Source organism: Mercenaria mercenaria, chromosome 2 (assembly GCF_021730395.1).
Source record: "Mercenaria mercenaria strain notata chromosome 2, MADL_Memer_1, whole genome shotgun sequence".
Taxonomy (NCBI): Eukaryota; Metazoa; Mollusca; class Bivalvia; order Venerida; family Veneridae; genus Mercenaria; species Mercenaria mercenaria.
Window position 1 is genome coordinate 70,369,158 of NC_069362.1, and position 22,791 is coordinate 70,391,948.

The 22,791-nt window shown below is 34.1% G+C and overlaps 1 protein-coding gene across 4 annotated transcripts in view; it reads right to left on the bottom strand.

The window, feature by feature from the left end:
- Window positions 1–22,791, bottom strand: part of LOC123564244 (BAI1-associated protein 3-like) — a 408,668-nt gene that overhangs the window by 194,880 nt on the left and 190,997 nt on the right. For 2 of the 4 annotated variants that reach the window (XM_045357654.2, XM_045357653.2), the window contains exon 1: window positions 20,756–21,055. The exons of the other annotated variants lie outside the window; for them this stretch is intronic. In XM_045357654.2, coding sequence (XP_045213589.2) covers window positions 20,756–21,030 — 275 coding nt within the window. In that variant the 5' untranslated portion in view covers window positions 21,031–21,055. Of the gene's footprint in view, window positions 1–20,755; window positions 21,056–22,791 lie in introns of those variants that run through there. 4 annotated transcript variants of the gene reach the window in all.

Genomic DNA, 22,791 nt, shown 5'->3' on the forward strand with positions numbered 1-22,791 from the left:
TTATACAATTTACCTGCAAAAAAGTACAAGGTTTTGGTAAATGAAATGAATACTGTTTCAACTGTTATAAGTACATAAAGGATTGCTCACTAAAATAAAAATGAGAAAAACTGAAACAAGAAAGTTATTGTTGAATTACGTATGACTTCTTGTGTACATTCAAAGTCAACAATTAAGACTTTTTGGTGCGAAAATAATAGTGCTTCACTTTGTCTAAACATTTATCAATGTCCTACAGATTCTAATTTAAAGAAAGAATGTGAAATAAGTTCACTGTCTTGCTTTTCATTTCGCATATGTGAGCTAAAACACATTATTTACTTTGTTTACAAAGTAGTGCATAAGAAAAGATACGGTGGTCAAGGAATGCCACATTACAAAACTAAAAGAGTATATTCCCCTTAATACATTAAACATTTATCGTTACAGAAATCTAGTGGCTTACAATAAAGGCCTAGAAATGTTGCCATTATTAATTTTTTTACTTGGTATTCATGAACTACAATGCACTTAAATATCAAAACACATTCAACAAACTTTTGAAAATGTATTGTCTTAAAAATCCCTAAAATAAGGTATGAAATTTGGTTGAGAGGTCCAATCAATGTGTATATGTGCAAAAGCAACATTCTAATCTTGTTGACAAAAGTTACTAATAAACAGCAGGAATGTCAATGATCAAAACTGGACGAATATACAGTTATCCTCACTTTAATGTCATTTATAATTTGTCCTTGAATTCTCCACCATACTTTTCATAACTCTGTTTGCACGAGTTGCACGAGAATGCTGTCATTCACGTAAAAAAACGGGGTCAAATAAGTTGTAAATGCAGTATCATCTAAACGTAATTAATGGATTATGCAGTTCAAGATAAACTTTATCTCATATCGTAACGAACATGTATAATGTTGTAACAACAACTTTACTTACACTGATTTAAGTAGCAGTCGGTTTATATGTGACTTTATTGATTCATTTTGTGTTTTGTTATTGTTGTCAAAAAGTATAACGGAAGTGCCTCACAACTGAAGCGGAAACCAGTTTGATGCGCAAAGTAGTCCACTGTAAGTAATATTATTTGACAAATGTCCACAGAAATTAATAATTTTCTAATATTAAAGACGAATATCTGAATAGGATTCATTATTTGATAAGAAATTATAATCATCGACATGTTTTTTTTTAAAAATCGTACACGTGCTGACACCTAAGTTGTCTCCCGTTGTTTATTAGAGTTACCTTTCGTCCGGCGCAGTGATACATTTGCAGTGAATCGCCGAGAAGTTGTGGGAAAATTAAAAACCATGTAAACAAACTAAAATTAACCACCTTTTCAAGATGAATTTCAAGTGATCGACATTATGCATTTAACCCGCCTGACCTGTGTAGCATCTTAGATATCTGTTCTAAGGTATTCATTGTGTAGAATGTCATGTTATGCCCTTGCAATGCTAATCCCACTCTGATTTTTTTGTTTACATTTTTTATCAATGAGAAATATGGCGTCCATCCCGAGATGAACAGACGTGGCGTTACATTTTTACATGTTTAAGCAAACCTGGTGTGTTAGAAAGAAAATCTCATCCCTTCAACATTATTTGGAATACTGTTATTGTAAAAAACCTGTATTTTCCTTATACAAAAGCTTAATATTTTGTGTTGAATGTACTTTCACAAAGACCTCTGTTTTCCTATTACATTCATAGTACCACATCCTTATCCACAAAATACTGAATATTACAGGTGTCCATCAGTATTATATCAGTTTAGGAATATGTTTTTTATTTTCCCACCATCGATTTCTTGAATATGCACCCCTTCCGCATTGCTGTATGAACTGTGAATGTAGCAATATGCGTCCCCTTAAGTGACAAAAATAAAAGGTGCACAGAATATTGAGAATTATGTTTTACAGAATCTCAATATTTTGGAATTTGTTTTACCTATTAAATGTCATGCAGTCGATATTCAGTCAATTCGCGAGTTCGAAGATGGTACCTAAAACTTGGACGCACGAGTTCTGTTATTTTTGTCAGGCAAATAGCTCTCAAAGTTCTTTCACAATAATGTCTTCCAACAGTTTTGAGCGCGTTTTTAAAGCAAAAAGAAAGATCTTTGTTGGTTAGAATGAACACGTATAACATAACTCTAAAACATAATGCTGCGCAAAAAAGTTATTCATATTGTTAGACTACGAGCTCAGGCTAAAGGGTATTTAATGTAATTGATGACCCTCGACCGTCTCTGATATAATAATAATAATAATAATAATAATAATAATAATATAATACCTGATTTATATACCGTCTTTTTCATGATTATCACGTTCAAAGCGCTTTACATAGCACAAAAGCAGCCACTCATGGCGCCAAATATATCCTCTACTAGTACAGACACAGAGCGATCTGACCTGAGAGACAGTTTGTTGGGTTTAACGTGGTACCGACACTATTATACATCATATGACAACTTTCCAGCTTTGTTGGTGGTGGAAGACCCCAGGTGCCCCTCTCTGTGTATTATTTCTACACCACCGACCTTCCGTAAGCCAGTTGGATGGCTTCCTCACATGAAGAATTCTTTCCACAGAACAGCAAAATTTTTGATACTATCAATATTGCAGCGAAGTGTTGTGATACCATTGATATTACAACACCATAATGTTATACTGTTAAGTATATACACTCTATACACTCTATGCCAGACTTGGTGGAAATGAACATGTTGAAAAAAGTTCACCTAAACTATGGGCGAGTAGCTTTAATTAATGTATGTACCATGTAATTGCGAAGTTATAGTCAATAACATGTCTTTATTGCATTGTATTTAATTAAATTACAATTCCATTAAAAATCTACCAGTTACAAATTATTTTCAACTAATCAGGATACGTTATTAAATTGCCATTAATTACAATTACATTTTAATTACCCCCTGGCCTTTGGAGAGAAGTTGCTGGTTATGACAAATGAAACGACAAAGGCACCTCTCCTCCTGTACAATTAGACGTGAATTCAAGCAATTGTTAATTTCGCAGTAAAATTTTGAAGGTGGCGAGAATAAAGACAGGTCATACAAACACAAACTCACAAACTTGATGTTTGCAACTGTAATCTGTGAAAAATGACATATTGAAAATCATGAAGTTGTATCAAACAATAATATTCCCCGAAATACTGCGAAATACATTGTACTCCTTTGTCAATTTCAATTTTACACATTTAAATCGGTTGAAAAAATGTTGTTGATTTGTACGTGCATATTTTCTTTTTTCTTAGAATGAACACATTTATGGAATTCGCTGCTCAGTACAGACAATGTCAACTGGACACATTTTGAATTTTACATTAGTTACAAAATATACCGGATCACGAGTGTATTTAATTATACGTTATAGATTATTATGTTGTTCTGTTCATATTCTTTGTAATCTATTTAAATGTAACTACATTCTACCAAACTTTTAAATACACAAAACAAAAGAACGTTTCTAGACAAAATATCTCCCTATAAAACTCATATACAAGTATTTCTTTTACAATTTAGTATACTGGTGAACATTTTTAGACACAGAGCAAATTTAAATTTCGGGGTTGATGTCAAAAGAAATCTTCATTTGAAACAAATCAGCAATTTATTGTAAAAAGGTGAATACTGTTACCCTCGTAATCCAAAATCACAACAACATGAGTAACTCACACTCATATAATAAGAGATTGATATACGATAAACGCGTTTTTTTTCTAGCCGTCCAGGCACACATAGAGCAATTACGGCATAAAGGCTTTAGCTTGAGGATCATTATGGAACTACTGTGCCAGTATAACCAGCAGACAAACGCATGTCGTTAATAAAGTGCGCTTCATTTTTATATTTTCACCCAATCTGACTAAAGTACATCTTCTATTACGCTACGCATAGGATCTGACAACGAGCTATTGATGGCCTCGTTCTGACAACCCTTCCGCTAGCCAATCAAAAGCTAACTTACAACATTCTGCAAGCTTTAAAAAGCCTTGGTTTTTGATATCAACAATTTTTATGTCGAAATATGTCAGATGGCCGGTTAGCTCAGTCGGTAGGGCACTTGCTCTGTAAGCGAGAGGTCCCGGGTTCGAGCCCTGGATTAACTGCATATTTTTCTTACTCTTTGACATTCGAACAAGTTGTCTGATTGGTTCAAACGAAAATAGATTTGCGAAAATAAAAATAGCAATATTGGAAATCCAAAATATACAGAAGACGAATGTGAATGGGTCGTTCTCAGATCTTCGTTTAGAAGATCAAGTACTTTAGTCAGATTGATTTTCACCATACTGATGCGCCATAATTTTATTGTTATTTTTCTTCTTTCAAGCTATTCAAATCTCAAAATTTATTAAACACTTCAAAACGCAGTTATTGGTGTAGCTATATGACACTGACGTCGGACGTTTCGATTAACCGATACCATTACTATTGTGGTACGTGAGGCACACTGCGCCAATACCTTTCTTCCAAAAGTGGCTCTTATTGCCACCTATGCCACGTTTAAAGTCAATACCTTAGTTGATTTTGAAGTTGTGCCACGCAAAATACAAAGGATAATTTTGACATCTGAAATGTGATCTTGACCTTTGACCATGCGTTCAAACGCCATCTATCTACATGCCAAGTTTAATGTCAATACTTGAATTGTTATTACGTTATATTCAAGAGACGAAATATGACCTAGTGACAGGCGGACAGATGGACCCAAGCGCCATTACAAAATAAGCCCGTTTGTCCAAAAAGGCCGTAAAAATCGCTTTTGACAAAATGCATATTTATTGCTACGAGACATAAATAAAGCGACCCGGTATTTTAGTTATGAGGAAGATACCAAAAACTCTAATTTGTAAAAGGCAATTTGTGTCAGAACCCCAACATTTGATTTCAAGTATTAAAGATGACAGTTAGGTTTGCTTGATATACTCGCCTTATAATATTTAGACAGCTACATTCTCAAATCTCCATTTGTACAAACTTAGACCCCGGGACGCCTTGTTGAAATACAGTACAATTGCAGAATGGCGATGCTGAGTATAATTAAGTTGTCGACAGTACAGAATGTAGTTCTTCCGTCATGCACATGCCCCAGAACGCAAAACGAAAAAATAACATGAAATTATTGGAAGAACGACAATCTATTTACAGAAAAACAAATACTTTTGAAATTCGATACCAAGAGCATTGTCTCTGAGACGCCAACATTTCTATGTTTGCTTGTGAAATCATCGTGATCTTAGATACACATCCCTGATTGAGTTCCACTTCAGTTCAAAGGGAGAGCAAAAATAATTCGAATATCTAAAAGATAATTGCGACATTGAATCAATATTCAAGACAATCAACCGCAATTACGGACCGCATTATCTTCTTTCTTAGTTTGAAAATAATTTCTCAAATCAATGAAAGATTGATATTCATGACAACAACACAGCATGAGTGGCATATTATATGTTATTTTAATCTTAGGTTGTTTGAACCACAGAGATTTAGCAGGTAAATATTTCTCATCCAAATGTTATCGTTGAAATGCGTTACCAACTGTTCATTTCATCGACATACCACTTTGATAAACCAGTAAGCTTTCAACTCCTGCTTCGACTAAAACAATAGAAATCAGTTTGATCAGTGATTATGAGGCTTGTTTTAAAGCTTTTATTTTTATACTGCGTAGTACATCATTTTACATGCTGACTTCTGCTAACCTTTATTATTTATATATAAGGATTATATTATACATATACATTGGCCTTGTCATATGTCGCCGTTATAATTATAATCACGGTAGATAGATCTTTTATTCTTTTAATTGTTTGGTAAAAACCCAAGACCACTCAATGTTCCTTAGAACTCGTTCATGTAGCCTCTGAATGTACGCAGTTTTGAAAAAATAATGAGAAAAACATACTGCTATAAGTATGTTTCTTTCCTTGGAGAACCTTTCAAAAAATATTCTACTTTGGATCAAAGTAAGACCAACCCTCTGTTTACGATGTTGATCTACGTATAACTAAACAATTCACAGGTTATTTAACAAATCAATATAAAATTGATATGAACACACGTCCATTGCACTTCAACTGATCAGCATTATTTTTTTTTTGGTTATAAAATGAAAATATGTATTCAAGACCATTCCTGTCGTTGAAATGTATATGAAAGTACGACTTTTTCTAACAAAGAGCGGCAATGATTCATTTTGTTCTAGTCATTCAAATAACATTTGTTTGTGTTAGATAAAAGGCACAGTTCTTGGCGCATCTTACTGAATTTGGTTTTTTTATTAGGAAATTATTTGTCAATCTTTTAGCGGAGAAAGAAGAACCCATGTGCTCCTCCGGAATTATTGCAGGCTCGGGCAAATTATACAAAAACGACTAGGCCACGTGCAATTACGTTGTAAATACATAGCTATTTGCTTTTCCGTTTGAGATATGTAGTATCTCATGGAAACGAGGTAGTTATCTCGTGGCCAGGATATGTTATCTCGTGGAAACGACAACTATTTCGTCGCAACGAGTTAGTTACGAAGTGATCGCAAAACACCAACTCGCAGGAACGAGATACCAGTTTAGTATGATCATTGCCACGAGATATTATCTAGTTTCCAAAAATTAGTATCTCGTAGCCATGAGATATTATCTCGTTCCCATGAGTTAGTATCTCGCAACCACAAGAGAAAAAGTACACTTCAAAGCTTCCGTACCAATTTATGTCTGACAAAGCAGAGTGTAAACTTGGTGTAAGATATAATCTTTCTTGTGATAACGTATTTTATTTTCGCGACGGAAGGCTTGACAGATACTGGTGGAGGAGATACTGGGCACTAGAAATGTTGTTATGAAACACTTCGTTGCGTTTAAAACCACCCCGCACCAACGACTAACTGAAACTTAATTCAATAAATGTTTCTCGTGGAAAATTTCAATCAACTTTTCCTGCTGAAAGTTGTCAAACTACGATGATAAAGAAGCATTTAGAGACAGATCGAAATGTTAATCTGATGATGGAAAGTCTACTTATTATGTGGATTACAATAACTTGATAAGCTGGGTGTGTTTACCATTGTAAAATTGTGAGTTAGAATGTTCTTGTAACGCCATTCATAGCTTTGAAACACCTTGTATCAGCCTCAGAAACATATACAACCCTTTTTCTCCAAACTCGTTCATGATTTCTGCAATTCGACTGAAATCAAAACCCATAAAATATCTGAATTTTATTTATCCTGGTGATAAAGCAAACAAAATATAGCACAATACTGCACTGAACTGGATAGATATAGCACAATACCGCACTGAACTGGACAAATATAGCACAATACTGCACTGAACTGGATAAATAGTGTGTTTTATACATAAAGGAATCCTTTCGTTGTGGTTATCGTGTCATGACTGAATGTATTATAATGTAGTTTTACTTGAACGGCATACCCTTACAGGCATCATAAAACTGTAAGGTTATAACATATGATGTTGCACGAGTAAAACTTGTTAAAACTCATAGAAAAGACAGACATGGAATAAAATGACTACTTGTTTGTTTAACCTTGTTGAAGAAATTACATTTCACTCGTGACCACCAGAATTTACATTTTATTGATGGTGTGCAAATTGAAATTTGTATAAGTCAAATACGTAGAACACATTTGTTTATTTTATTATTATCAGGAAGGAAACATCAGTTGCAGTATTTTCATATGTGAAAAAGTAAAAATATTGTGTACATCAGTTAATATGCGTTCAAATGTGAAAGCTAATTTGATTGATAAAGTCAATAAAGTCACACAAATCACACAAAAATACCCAAAGATATCTGCGTGATTTCGGATTAAACCATCACTTTGTGTGAAGAATCTCGGTGCTAGAATGGATTCAAACATGGTCATGACACAGCATGTTAACTCTCTATGTAGAGCTAGTTATGTACAACTTTGGCAAAAAGGCCACATTAGGTAGTACATCACAGCTGATGCTACCAAGTCTCTTGTGAACTCTCTGGTTACATCGAAAGTTGACTACTGTATTTCGCTGCTGTATGGAATTCCCAAAGACACACTGCAAAAACTTCAGTGTGTACAAAACACAGCGGCCCGCATCATAACCAAGACTCCGCGATACAATCACATCACACCAGTCCTGAAGGAGTTGCATTGTCTTCCGGTTCAGCACCGAATTGAATTCAAAATCTTGACACTTACATACAAAGCCATGCACAATGAATCTCCCAAGTACATTGTCGATATGCTGGACGTGTACAAGTCTCGTAGAGACTGAAGGTTGGCAAATGGCCCAGTGTCTTTAGTTGTACCGAGGAGTCGAACAGTGAAGTATGGTGACAGAAGTTTCAAGCATGCAGCTCCAAAGCTTTGAAATGCCCTCCAAGCAAGCATCAGAGATTCAAGCTCACTGTGCGCATTTAAAAATCTATGAAAACGCATCTCTTTCACACATGTTATATAAAATAACAAAATCTAAATTACTGTTGAAAAATGGCGTTGAACCCAAAACGAACGAACAAACAAAAATAACAAAATCATGACAGGTTTTTTTTCGTGTTGCCCTCCTTTCATGTGTATGTAATGTGATTTAACGCGGAGCAAAATTTAAGGATGATCTTGTTTTAATTATTATTCCTTTTAATCTTTTACCAATGTAATTACATGTGTGTGTGTGTATATATATATATATATATATATATATATATATATATATATATATATATATATATATATATATATATATATATTATATATATATATATATATATATATATATATATATAATTTAATGTCTTTGTAAAGCACTTTTGAACGCACATATTTTGTAAGAAAAAAGTGCTATATAAAAGAAATGTGGTATAATAATGATAATAATAATAGTAGTAATAATCCTGGACTGTTGTTTTTAAAAGCGTACGCTAAAGAAACTTAAATGCAAAGGCAGTGTTGTTCTTATGCTAATTCCGTCTGCAAAGATTTCGTAAATAATTCTAAGAAGTGAAATAATTTTCAAAATCGGGTTAAAAATGATTTAAACAATTGATCAAAACGATGGCCATTTTGTTTCCATGGCAGCAAAAAAACAAACAAAATAGTGGATTTATTAAATTTCTAGATACATATTTAAACTGTATTTACTTATTTCTGTAAAATAATTTCTCTACTTTTCCAGCTATGATGAAAGAAATTACCATGTTTTACATCTTACACTCATCAAACATATAAAATTATCTATTTAAAAGGTTATTAGCTAAATAAAGAATTCAGCAGTGTGTAGATGATGTCATAAACAAACTAAAATGGCTGCCTCCTTGATCAGCTATTTTCTGTGTTATGGCTTTCATATGAAATTAACTTACTGTCAGGCATTTTTTGCCCTTTAACATGTATTCTTACAATCATACGATGACCTATCAGCCTTAAGCTGTAACAACGCTGACTGACTATAGTACTTTGGTAAAAACGTTTACCATATTTTCATTTTTAATGTCGATGGTGGTTATTTTCTTTGTTTTTGGCATTAAAACGTCATATTATTTCTTATAATAGAAGTTTAATATACCTCGTCCCAGTTGGCTTTAAGAACTGCATGTCATGGTGTGTTCAGCCTCCTTTGTCTGTTAAAAGCAAAGAGAAAAGCATCCGATTGCAAAAGGACTGAACACAGAATACTTTTCTGCATCTTTGTTTTTGCATTTTGAAATCAAACTTATATTAACAAGCTGCAATAGTGTTGTAAATACTACTTTAATTCCGTTTGAGATATATACATTTTTTGAACACGTCTGTGAATAATATAACAAATAATTCGGACTGAATGAATAATTGAGCCAATTTGTGATCTTGTTACAATAAAGTACGAACTCTTATTACACACTGGAGAATAAATTAGGTACACACGTATTTAGGAACAACCTCTGTCAATATGTAATACCAAACTGAACATGGTGGAAATTAAACATTACCATAGTTCAAGCCTAAAACGTCATTATAAAGCGTAATGCGGTTATCAATTTGCACATGGAAGAAGCAATTTGTTTCTCCCAACCCAGCATCAGACAGTTTGTCAGGAAGGAAGTGTCCCTTTGACACGTACGTAAATAGGAAACGTTTTAATCGTATATGTTTTAGGAAGATCACGGACAGTGCAAAGTTTGTAAACAAAACGTCAATCACACTATTCACATATGTGTGCAAATGTATGCACATTTTAAAAGGTTCAAAAATTTGAATGAATAAGAAGATACAAAAGATTAGCTAGACAAATGTCAAATCTCAGTAATATCAAACGATGCTTGTATTCCTATCTATAAGCCATAGATAATCTGATCAGTTCATCTTTGGCATATTTAGATATACATTGAACAGTTGAGCAATTATTATAAATATACCCTTCAACATGTAGATAATTTCGAGCGGAAATACACACACGCCATCATGTCTTCAATGTTTAGAGTAAAAATTTATCTTAAACCTTACCTACCTTCCGCAGAAACAAACGGATCTATACGTTTGGTAATTTTTTTTTATCTGTATATACCTACCAAACTGTTGTCAGCACTATATTAATTAAGCAATGTCAATGATCGGGTACACAGACTATCTTCTAAACCTTAAAATGCTTCAAATCCACTGAAAGACTCAGATGAGCTTTCTTATCATTGTGCTTCGGACGTAATGACATATGTAATAGGTTTATCTTGTTTTCTATATAACTTATTCCGTGCATGCCAATTAATAGTTACATCAAGATATTCTGCCTGCTAGGAATGCTGTAAACTTCGAGTCTGCTCATGTGCGCAGGTCAAACAGGAAACAACAATAACGTTACGGTAAACAAAGTAAATGTGCCTCCAGTGTGAAGGATCTTAGTAAGCTCATTACATAGATATAAAGTAAACATAGACTATCAAAGACGTTTTAGAGTCATAGGAATAATATGGTAATTTCCAGAAATTTATATTGCTTGTGTTCTTACAATCAATTTAAAAAATATAAATGCAAATTGATGCAAACATGTTTCCTAACACATTTTAAGACAACAGTGTACTTGGGCAAAAGGGAGTAAGATTTACATTTATTTACAGCAAGCTTATGAACTTTACATAAATGTATTGCGCAATGCTCGTGGGTTTTAATAATTTAAGAATATCAGCAACAGGATATTGACAGTAAATATGTGAAATAGTAGACATGAAATATGTTATTTTATATAGTTGTTACTGTAAAATCTTTTAATTTCGTGGGCATGAAATTTCGTGGTTTGGGTCAAAACGGCAATTTCGTGCGGATATGAATTCGTGGATTTCAACTTTTGAACATAAAATGAATTGGAATTTTACTTGTTCGTTAGGATTAAATTTTTTGGATTGACTCAACCACGAAATCCACGAAAATTAGTCCCCCACGGATATTAATGATTTCACAGTATACTATTCAATATTGATTAATCAGTCTCTATACAAAACTACAAATATTGCATTGCAAAATTTTGTCATTGCAGTGAAATATACTGAACGACATTGAACATTTACTGAAATTCAGTATTTGGGAGTTATAAATAGACAGGAATTGTTACAGGACACAAAGTAATTACACAGCTTTGTGGTATATTAGGTATAGTCCATCACTTTCAAAGACTTCTAATATAACAGAGAATGTATGTACACAAGGATAAGTCGTGTTCAATTAATCATTTGTGATTTATAAATATAATGTGTGAATAATGCTTGTATATCTGTAACATGTGGCTCTTGGACTATACAGGGCACTAGACGTAACATATCGAGATAAAACGATAACAGAAAAAATGGGTACATGCCCCTACTAAGTGACTGAGAAAGTAGGTAATACAAGTAAAAGAAATACCCTAGAAAGATTGTCAGTATCACAAATGTTCAAATGAACAGAGTTGTCGGGACTGATTTTTTTCTCGACCGTTACGTAAGTGTTCCAAATTAGTTTGCTTGTTTCACATGTATTTTAATTGTAGATACATCCTTGCAAAAAATTAGCAAATGGAAAAATGTATTCAGTTTTGCAAAGCAAAAGTGCATGTTTGTAAATTACCTTTAAAAGAAATATCTGGTACAAATGAATTATTTAGAACACAGTAAAAGCATGAGACTGATGGACAGAACATATTTTTGTGGTTTGCTTACTAGAACTACGTAAATAAGGATGCAAGAGTTTTATCTGGTGTATGTTTGAGAAAATGCTGTACCACAATCTTCTTTAAACTACACATAAAAAAGACAAAAATTAACTAATAATTGTAGTCGCTATAGGGTTTGGGGTAGGCGTTAATTCAGCTTTTGCTAATGTTCAAATTTCATTGAAACTGGAAGAGGTTAGTAGTGAAACTGTTTACCACCATCAAATGGGAATAGACAGTCTGGGTTTTTAACGTGAACGGTAGGAAGGACCGACACACGCGATGCCATTTGTCCTTGGAAGAACCGGTAATAGCCTCCGGTTAAGTAGCGTATCTCTGAAATTTCCAGACTCTGGACAGGGATTCGAACCTCGGATTTCTGGATTGACAGTCAAGAGTGTTACCACTACCTCTAACGAACAGACTCTGCTATAATTTTACTTGGTTGCGTTCTGTATTTTAAAAGGATTTTCTTATTTCTTCACCTGAAAAATTCTACACCCCGGAGTAAGGTTTTGAACCCATAACAGTAAGGGGCAAGTGAATAGAAGTCAGCTTCCTTAACCACTCGGTCATGGATGTGGTCAAAATGGTGCTTATGTAAAAACATTCTCTTCACAAAATGTTTTAGTAAAATTAATTGATAAAGCCGCCATGAACTTTTCGTCTCCTAAAATAGTTTTATTTTGAACTAAAGACACATAAAATTATATTTCAAAACTTTAAAATAAATTAATTTGTGTCTCTCACTCACGTAATGCCTATCGTAAATATCATATCTTATGAACATTAACACTAAACGACATCAAAAAATTTCCTACTCGGTATGTTTCCACGCATAATATGAAGAAAACATGTCTTCTGCAGAATCTTTGAATATTGATAGTAACCTCACAAACTACTTTGGATCCACTTGGTAGCTTTCGGCACGTGGATTCAAACGCTGATTAACTTTTCACTAGTGTCAGATTACAGACCGGCAACAGTTGTTAGAGTCATTAAAGTTCTTCTTTAACAGAACTTTCTACAAAATCAGCGCCTCTGATTACTCTTTTCAGGTGAAACAAGATATGAAATGGATTTTTAGAGAAAATTCAAGGTCAGTAAAAACAGAAATAAACAACTTGAAACATTTAATGGTCCTAAATCTAAATAAATTCGGATGATTGCTATTGTCGCTGTTAGATAATGGCATTTTAACCATTACTGTCGTTAAAACGTTATCAACGAATAAGTTGCTTGATGCCTTAAAGTCTGACTGTTTTGAAGATAAATATGTATAAATTGAATGTCTTTTTAAGAATAGCCATCACTGCTGAACATTCTCTCTTTCTTTAGTGGGATTAAACAGAATATTTTCCAGATTTCCACTGCAATATCAGTTGAATAATGGACCAATGTGATGAGAAAATGAATGATATTGACACATATCAACAAAGTATGTGTAATTTGTGAATGTCAGTCTCATTAGTTGACTTCATAAATGACTTCAAAAGCAAAGTGCTTGCTGTATCACAAGCTAATGAATAATGATGCGTTGTCTCCAGCTGTGAAAAGTGATGTATGCAGGTTTATTTTCTAGAAAACCTTTCTCTCTTGAAAATCATGAACAGTCTTCATATTGGATAAAGGTGTTTAACCTTTCAAGATTTGTCTTACATTTTCGCTATTGTTTCGTCCATCTCTGACAAAGTAATGTATTTCTATTGGGAAGTGGGTGTAAGATGTAATATTACTGATGATAGCACCAAGTCCTGTGTTTTTAGCTAAGCGTTGTCAGACACTTGCTAGGAAATAACGGGCATTATTTCAATTAGTTGCAAACTAATGTCTACAATCTGTTAGATATGTTGTTATGAAACGCATCGTGGCGTTAAAACACCTACATACTATGTTAAACTTAATTCTATAAATGTTTCAAAATTTCAATTAAATTATTGTGCTAAATTGAGACTAAATGATTAAACTATAGTTTTGTGATGTCATATCATATCGCTTGCCTGTTGTCTTGTTTTTGTCCTCTTATTTGTGTCGGCTTCTGACAGGTCGTTGCACGCTGGCAACCTTCTCTTTGTGATACTAAAACAGTTTAATATTTGTTTCTAGTTATTTGTGGATATCCAGCATACTAGGTGTAAAATATTTGATTTCGACCAGAAATTGTTTGAGAAAACAGCAGCTAAAACGAAAAAGTAAGAAGCTGAAACATCTGTATGGGAAAACAACAACACACCACAGTACTACGAGTTTTATAAAAGAAAACTCTGAGAAGTTTGAAAAGAACCATCCTAAAACGTCAAAGAAAATAAAAATGGCAGTCTATAACAGAAGCCAGCGAAATAAAAGACAACAGAATACGACCTGCTACAAATTCAAACACTCAGAATGAAAAGAAAACCTTAAGAAAACATTATCAAATCTTAACACTCAAGACACGTAAAAATTCAATTGCCCCAAACTTTCACAGAGGCCATACGAATGCGGGCAGAAAACTCCTCTCGGTCTACTATCAACAGCGCAAACACTTCTGGAGAAAACCTAAACCGGCCATAAAGAAGACAAAAACGATTTGTCAAGAAAACAGACAAAAATAAATGGACACGGGAAAAATAGGATATAGAGGATCAAACGACATGTAGAAGATTTAAACGATAATTATTCTTCTAGGAAAAGGATTAAAATTTGGCCCTAAACCAAGATCACACGTAAATTAGAACAAGTGTTTAATTATGCAAAAATACTTAGGACTTAATGAATACCTCTACGAAAAGTCTGAAAGAAGATCTTATAACAATAACGAATATGCTGAATTTCAAAAAATGCCATTCTTCAATAAAAAAAAATCTACATTTACAGCCCATAACGGCCGTGTCATTGATTTAGATTTTATGTAGAAGCTATTACACAAACAAGAGGGCCATGATGGCCCTATATCGCTCACTAGAGTTGATCTGGCCTACTGATCTAGTTTTTGACCCACATGACCCAGTTTCAAACTTGACCGAGAGATCATCAAGGCAAACATTCTGACCAAGTTTCATAACGATTGAGTCACAACTGTGGCCTCTAGAGTGTTAACAAGTTTTTCCTTTGGTTTGACCGGGTGCACTGACCTAGTTTTTGACCCCACATGACCAAAATTCAAACTTGACCTAGAGGTCATCAAGACAAACATTCTGACCATTTCTCATGAGATTCAAACTTAAACAGTGGACTCTAGAGTGTTAACAAGATTTTCCTTTGATCTGGCCTACTGACCTAGTTTTTGACCCATATGACCCAGTTTCAAATTTGACCTAGAGATCAAGACAAACATTCTGACCAGGTTTCATAAAGATTGGGTCACAACTGTGGCCTCTAGTGGAGGAGGTAAAATGAGAAAATAAGGGGTTCCTCCTCTCCTAGGTACCTATTTTAGCAAGCTTCAGTAACCAGATCTCCAGTTTTATTCTTTAAGGAATAACACAAGCATATTTGCTAAAATATCAATAACGGTTAACAAGTACTTCAACCTGTATTATATTTTGAACAAGCTTTGCATATTCAACTAATCCAGATGACCAGTATCATCAATATCGCTACAATCACTCTTCGATTCGGAAATTCGTTAATTGGTTTATGTATTTTGCTAATTCATACTCATGTTATTTCGGGATCTTTTGAGTGAGCTTTCAGCTCCCAGGACTTACGTCAAGCAACGCTCTACACTTTCCCTTTGACATTTTTTCGAGTCCAAGTTGTATTTCGTTTATAACTTGCTGGTTTACAAACTAAATGTTTAACAATTATTTCCAAATGTTTTTGATTTGAGTGTTATTTAAGTTAGAAGAATTGCTTTCACAATACCTTTTTACAACCAATGTCTACAAAAGGCCATGGTCCATGATACAGGTCCAGTTCATTAACGGATGGTCATTATTTAAAGGATTCTGGTCCGCAGTGTTTACTGGAAAGTGTTAACTTTTTAGGTAAAAAAGGACCATTGCTATATGAATATCTAAATTGCACCCTTGTATTTTTAACAACTTGATTTCATCTTCCACAAGATGAACAGGTTAGCCATTATCATTTTTTTCGTATTTGCTGTAACATAATGAGGAATTAATTATCAGTAATTTTCTTTCATTTAAACAATACTTTTGTTCTGTAAAACTCAATTATATATTAAATGGTTTTTTAAAATTTGTTAAGACCTATATAGTTTATTGAAATTAAACCGATACTTTCCACTTTATCTTAAATACCACCAAAGTTTTGCAAAGTGGCAGATCTGACAACATTGTGCCATTGCAGAATTTGCAGAAGTTTTATACAGTTTAGATAATTAAATAATTAAATACCTTGCCAAAGTTTTGCAAAGTGGCAGTACACTGTACACATTGCTGCCATCTGGCAGAAATTGACAGAAGTTTGGCAAGAGCGTTTTAATTGTCAACCAGTAGGTTTTCACAGTAATTTTAAAACTGCGTTTTTTTGAGTTTGCAGCATTTGGTCGTTTAGGGGAAGGGAAGGGTCAAAAATGAGGTGAAACTGCGTAAAACATCATTTCTTATACTACTCATTTGACTAAGATTCATAAAGATGTACAACTGTGGCCCTAGAGTGTAACAGGATTTATTTTTTGATTTGTTTTCTGGTGTGTATTTTTGACCACATAACCAGATTCAAACTTAACCTAGAGGTTAATGACAAACATTTTAAACAATCTCATTATGTTTCAATTTAAACTGGTGGACTTCTAGATGTTAACAAGATTTCTTTGATTTGGCCTATGACTAGTTTTGACAATGACCAGTTTTCAAATTTGACCTAGACGTCATCAAGTCAAACTTCTGACAAGTTTCTGAAGATTGGTGTACAATGGTGGTCTCCCAGAGTTGACAGGCAAAATGTGACGGACGCCGGAGACACGACAGACGCACGGACCCGGACAATGACGTCACAATAGCTCACATTGGCACTCGTGCTGATGAGCTAAAAAGACTTTTGCATTTTTTTTTAATTCACGAATCTTATAGATTTGCAAGGACTAAATAGCAAGACTACAGTGTTCCTTACATCGTGACTTTTATTTAATACTAAACTGCAAATGCATCATGGTAAATACGAAAGCATGGCGCGATGGCACGATGATGAACAACGATGGTACGTGGTGAAAAACGCAATGGTGCGATGTACGATGGTGAAATGTCGATATAATACCGCGTTTATCATCGTACATCGCGTTTCACATCGTATCATCGTACCACGTACCATCGCTTTTCATCATGTACCATCGCGTTTTCACATATCGCTTACATATCACTCTTCGTTTCGAAATTATTCGTTTAATTGGTTTATGTAATTCTTCTGCTAATTCATCACTCCATGTTATTTCGGGGATCTTTTTGAGTGAGCTTTCAGCTCCCAGGGACTTACGTCAAAGCAGACGTTCTACCCACTTTTCCCGTTTTTTGACTTTTTTCCGAGTCCAAGTTTGTATTTCGTTTTAATTGCTGGTTTTACAACTAAATGTTTTACAATCTTTTCTCCAAATGTTTTTGATTGAGTGTTATTTAAGTTAGAAAGCATTTGCTTGTCACATATACCTTTTTTACACCAATGTCGTAACAAAAGGCATGGTCCATGCATACTGCGTCCAGTTCATTAACAGGAGGTCCATTATCCAAAGGATTTCCTGGTCCGCAGTAGTTATATCCTGGAAGTGTTAAACCTTTCTTAGGTAATAAAGGTAACATTGCTATATGAATATCTAAATTACCCCTTGTACTTTTTAACAAACTTTGATTTCATTCTTCCACAAGATGAACAGGTAGCCATTATCATTTTTTTCTCGTTTTTTGCTGTAACATAATGAGGATTTATATTATCAGTAAATTTTCTTTCATTTAAACAATACATTTTGTTCTGTAAACTCATTTATATATTATATGTTTTTTAAAATTATTTAAAGACTACTAATATAGTTACTAATTGAAAATAAAACCGATACCTTTCCACTTTATCAATTAAAATAACCTACCAAAGTTTTGCCAAAGTGGCAGACACTGACACATTGCTGCCATCTGGCAGAAATTTGGCAGAAGTTTAATATAAGTGTTTTATTAAATTTAAATACATTAAATAACCTTGCCAAAGTTTTGCCAAAGTGGCAGATACTGACACATTGCTGCCATCTGGCAGAAATTTGACAGAAGTTTGGCAAAAGTGTTTAATTTGTCAAACCAGAGGTTTTCACAGTAATTTTTAAAACCTGCGTTTTTTTTTGAGTTTGCCAGCAGTTTGGTCAGTTTAGGTGAAGGGGAAGGGTCAAAATGAGGTGAAACTGCGTCAAAACCATCATTTCTTATACTACTCATTCTGACTAAGATTCATAAAGATTGGGTTACAATTGTGGCCTCTAGAGTGTTAACAAGCTTTTACTTTGATTTGTTCTGGTGACCTAGTTTTTGACCCCACATAACCCAGATTCAAACTTAACCTAGAGGTTATCAAGACAAACATTTTAACCAATTCTCATTAGTTTCAAATTTAAACTGTGGACTCTAGAGTGTTAACAATATTTTCCTTTGATCTGGCCTACTGACCTAGTTTTTGACCAACATGACCCAGTTTCAAATTTGACCTAGACGTCATCAAGTCAAACATTCTGACCAAGTTTCATGAAGATTGGTTTTCAAATGTGGTCTCTAGAGTCTTGACAAGGCAAATGTTGACGGACGCCGGACGACGCACGACAGACGACGACGGACGCCGGACAATGACCGGTCACAATAGCTCACATTGAGCACTTCGTGCTCTGATGAGCTAAAAAGACTTTTGACATTTTTTTTTAATTCACAGAAATCTTATAAAGCATTTTGCATAGGACTAATAGCAAGACTACAGTGTTCCATTTGGACAATCGTGACTTTTTATTTAATACTAAACTGCGATGCACGATGGTACAATGACGAAAACGCGATGGCGCGATGGCACGATGATGAAACAACGATGGTACGATGGTGAAAACGCAATGGTGCGATGGTACGATGGTGAAATGTCGATATAATATCGCGTTTTCATCATCGTACCATCGCGTTTTCACCATCGTATCATCGTACCATCGCGTTTTCATCATCGTACCATCGCGTTTTCACCATCGTGTCATCGCGTTTTCATCATCGTACCATCGCGTTATCACTATCGTACCATCGCGTTATCACCATCGTACCATCGCATTTTCACCATCGTACCATCGCTTTCCGGTGGTCATGCGCAGTGGTACAGTATATGTGTCAGTAAAATACAAGCTTGATATAATCTCATTTTCACATTGCACTATGTACTTTCTACATCCTAACAAGAATAAGCTGAGTTTGAATAATACCACGTAACTATTACACCCAGCTTTTTATTTACTTTCATGCATACATTAAATACAAAGGACGTGGCCTTGAAGAGTTTAGTTTTAATGAACTGAGCACTAAACATTTTGTAAAACATTCTGCAAAACAGCAAAAAATGGTTAATTTCGTCTCACAAAATACATTGAGATACATTCATCTATTGTTGACAAAAATACAAGTGTACGGGACTACGCATTTCTAACCGGAAGACGGTAGTATGATGGTGAAAACGCGACGGTACGATGGTGAAAACCCGATGGCATGATGGTGAAACCACGAAGGTACGATGATGATACAGCGATGGCACGATGGTGAAAACGCGATGGTACGATAGTGAAAACGCGGTGGTACGATGGTGAAACCACGATGGTGCGATGGTGATAACGCGATGGTACGATGGTGAAAACGCGATGGCACGATGGTACGATGATGAAAACGCGATGGCACGATGGTGCGATGGTGAAAACGCGATGGTACGATGATGAAAACGCGATATTACATCGACATTTCACCATCGTACCATCGCAACATCGCGATTTCATCATCGTGTCATCGCGTCATCGCGTTTTCGTTATCGTACCATCGTGCATCGCAGTTCAGTATTAAATAAAATGTCACGATTGTTCAAACGGAACACATTACAAGACCCTGTCTTCTTATAAGATAACAAAAATTAACATATATCCAAAATTTTGGTTTGGAAATTCAACCAAGTTTAACAGAAATGGACCATTTAACTTTATATATTTACAAAACTCTGCCATAACTAAATGATAAAAAATTTGCAACAATAACCCTATGTAAACTGAGTCTTAGTTTTCTTTCATAGCTCATTTTAAAATTACGGTACAAAGTAGATGGGTAAACCGTAAATATAACATGGTGAGATCATTTCTAAATATTTAAGTATCCGCATTCTGCTGAACCTGAAATAAGCAACTTAAGAAATTTCAATTTAAATCCCGGATATTGTCAGCCTTATAAATTATCTTCTGGATAAACTATGTTGATGGTTATTTAGATATACAAGAGAGAATAACACCAACATTAAAAACGTTTAATTATCTCTTTTCTAAAATGCTCTGGCTTGAAGCACTCTGTGGAGCAAAAAGTAAAAACAAATAGTCATGATGTCATCTGAATAATGTGACGTCCCTGACAGTTACAGAAGTTACATTTTACCTGTCGACAGTGGCCTCGGAAAGTTCATGTTGTATAGACTGATAGTGAGTTTCTGAGGGTAAAATCCTCGCATATTCTACCAAATTTCTCTTATTAGAAAAATCAGCACTCCATTTAATGTCCACAGACTTGTCCACAGACTTATCAAGTTCCTCTGAACAACCGTCGATCTGTTTATATTCCATATTACTTGACTGACTATCACAAAAGTTTTTTATCCTCACCTTTGCCGAGTGCATTGTTAAACATCTGAACAAAGCGAGGCACAACCCCATATCTTGCGCACATCTAACCACATTAACTATTACATTTGTGTATGTATATACTCCTTTTCTATCTTTTATCAAATCATCAAAAGCGGATATATTTTTTTTGGAATTAATTTATGTCAATAAATACACACAGCTTTACAAATAACCATTTTCCTGTTATTTTTTTTTTAACTATCTCTAAAGATTTTACAATAAATGCTATTTATAGAATGACCAAAGAATCTAATTACGTTTCAAAGTATACTTTTAAATTGCTTCAATAGAATAAAGTTTACAAACCTTTTCTACACCAAAATAAAAAGTGTCAATTTTGCAATCGCTTTCAGTATGGCTTAAACTGTGTAGTATGAAAATATGCCCGTTAAAGTACAATTTAAACAAACAGTCACACTGAAATATAATCTTTTGAAAAAACTGTTGAATCTAATCCTTTAAACAAAATCCGAAAGTGCAGCTTCCAAAAGTGTACTATCTCTCCAACATAGAATCAAAAATAAATGTAAAATAGCTCATATATTGTTTTGATTAAAATGGTAAAACATGTATATTTATCCAGTATATACTAGTTAATTACTATATGTAGAGATATATCTTTCCACAACTGTTGTAACACTGTCGTACAAATCTGACACATCCATAATATATAGAACAAAAACTTTTGAAAATTGGATGATTAATGTTTATAAACATAATTATCATGTTGGTGGAACATTATAGAGTATATTTTTTTAATTATGTGATTTGTAAGATTTCCAGATCAAAGTTTTAAAATCATTCAAAACGTAAATAGTTCCCCTTTAGAAATGGAAAAGATATTTCAGCAGTGTCATCAACATAAAGCAAAAAAAAAACCCAACATGTTTTGGGTTTATTGACCTAAAAACCTCAAAATAGGGAAAATATCTCATAAAGAGCAAATATACTTATAAATCAAATATCTGAAGAATGCATTTTGATAAATATTACCAATTTTAAAATTCCTAAAGTTCACATATTTCTCCTTTTTTGCCCAAGATGAAAACAAGAGGGCCATGATGGCCCTATATCGCTCGCCTGAGTTTAGTTGCTTGCTTCAACAAATTTCTTTGCTAAAGCTTCAGAAACAAAAAACTAAAAAACTAGGTGAGAAGGTCATGGTAAAGATTATTCAAGATAACTACTAAAATCTGTTAAAAATTCTACAGGTGGTCCAAATCTCTTTGCTGTAGATTTAAAAACAAGAAAATAGGTCAGTAGGTCAGGGTTAACAATATTAAAGACTGTATCAAAAAAAAAAAAAAAAAAAGTATTGAAATCTGTATCAAAAATTGTACAGGTGGTCCAAATTTCTATCCTGTAACTTCAACAAGAATTTTTAAAAGTTTTTTCCCTACACATGTCTATTTAAACCATGTGCCCCACTCAGGCCAGTTTTAACCCCATGGGATAGTTTGAGCAATCTTGGTAAAAGACTACTACACAATGCTACACACCAAATATCAAAGCTCTAGACCATGTGGTTTTGTACATTTTCTAAGTTTTTCCCTACATAAGTCTTTAGAAACCATGTGACCCCCAGGGCGGGGGAATTCCTAGGGGAATAATTTGAAAAATCTTGGTAGAGGACCACTAGATGATGCTACATACCAAATATCAAAGCCCTAGGCCCTGTCGTTTTGGACAAGAAGATTTTCAAAATTTTCCCATATGTCTATGTAAACCATGTGACCCCAGGGGATAATTTCAACAATCTTGGTAGTGGATTACTAGATGATGCTACATACC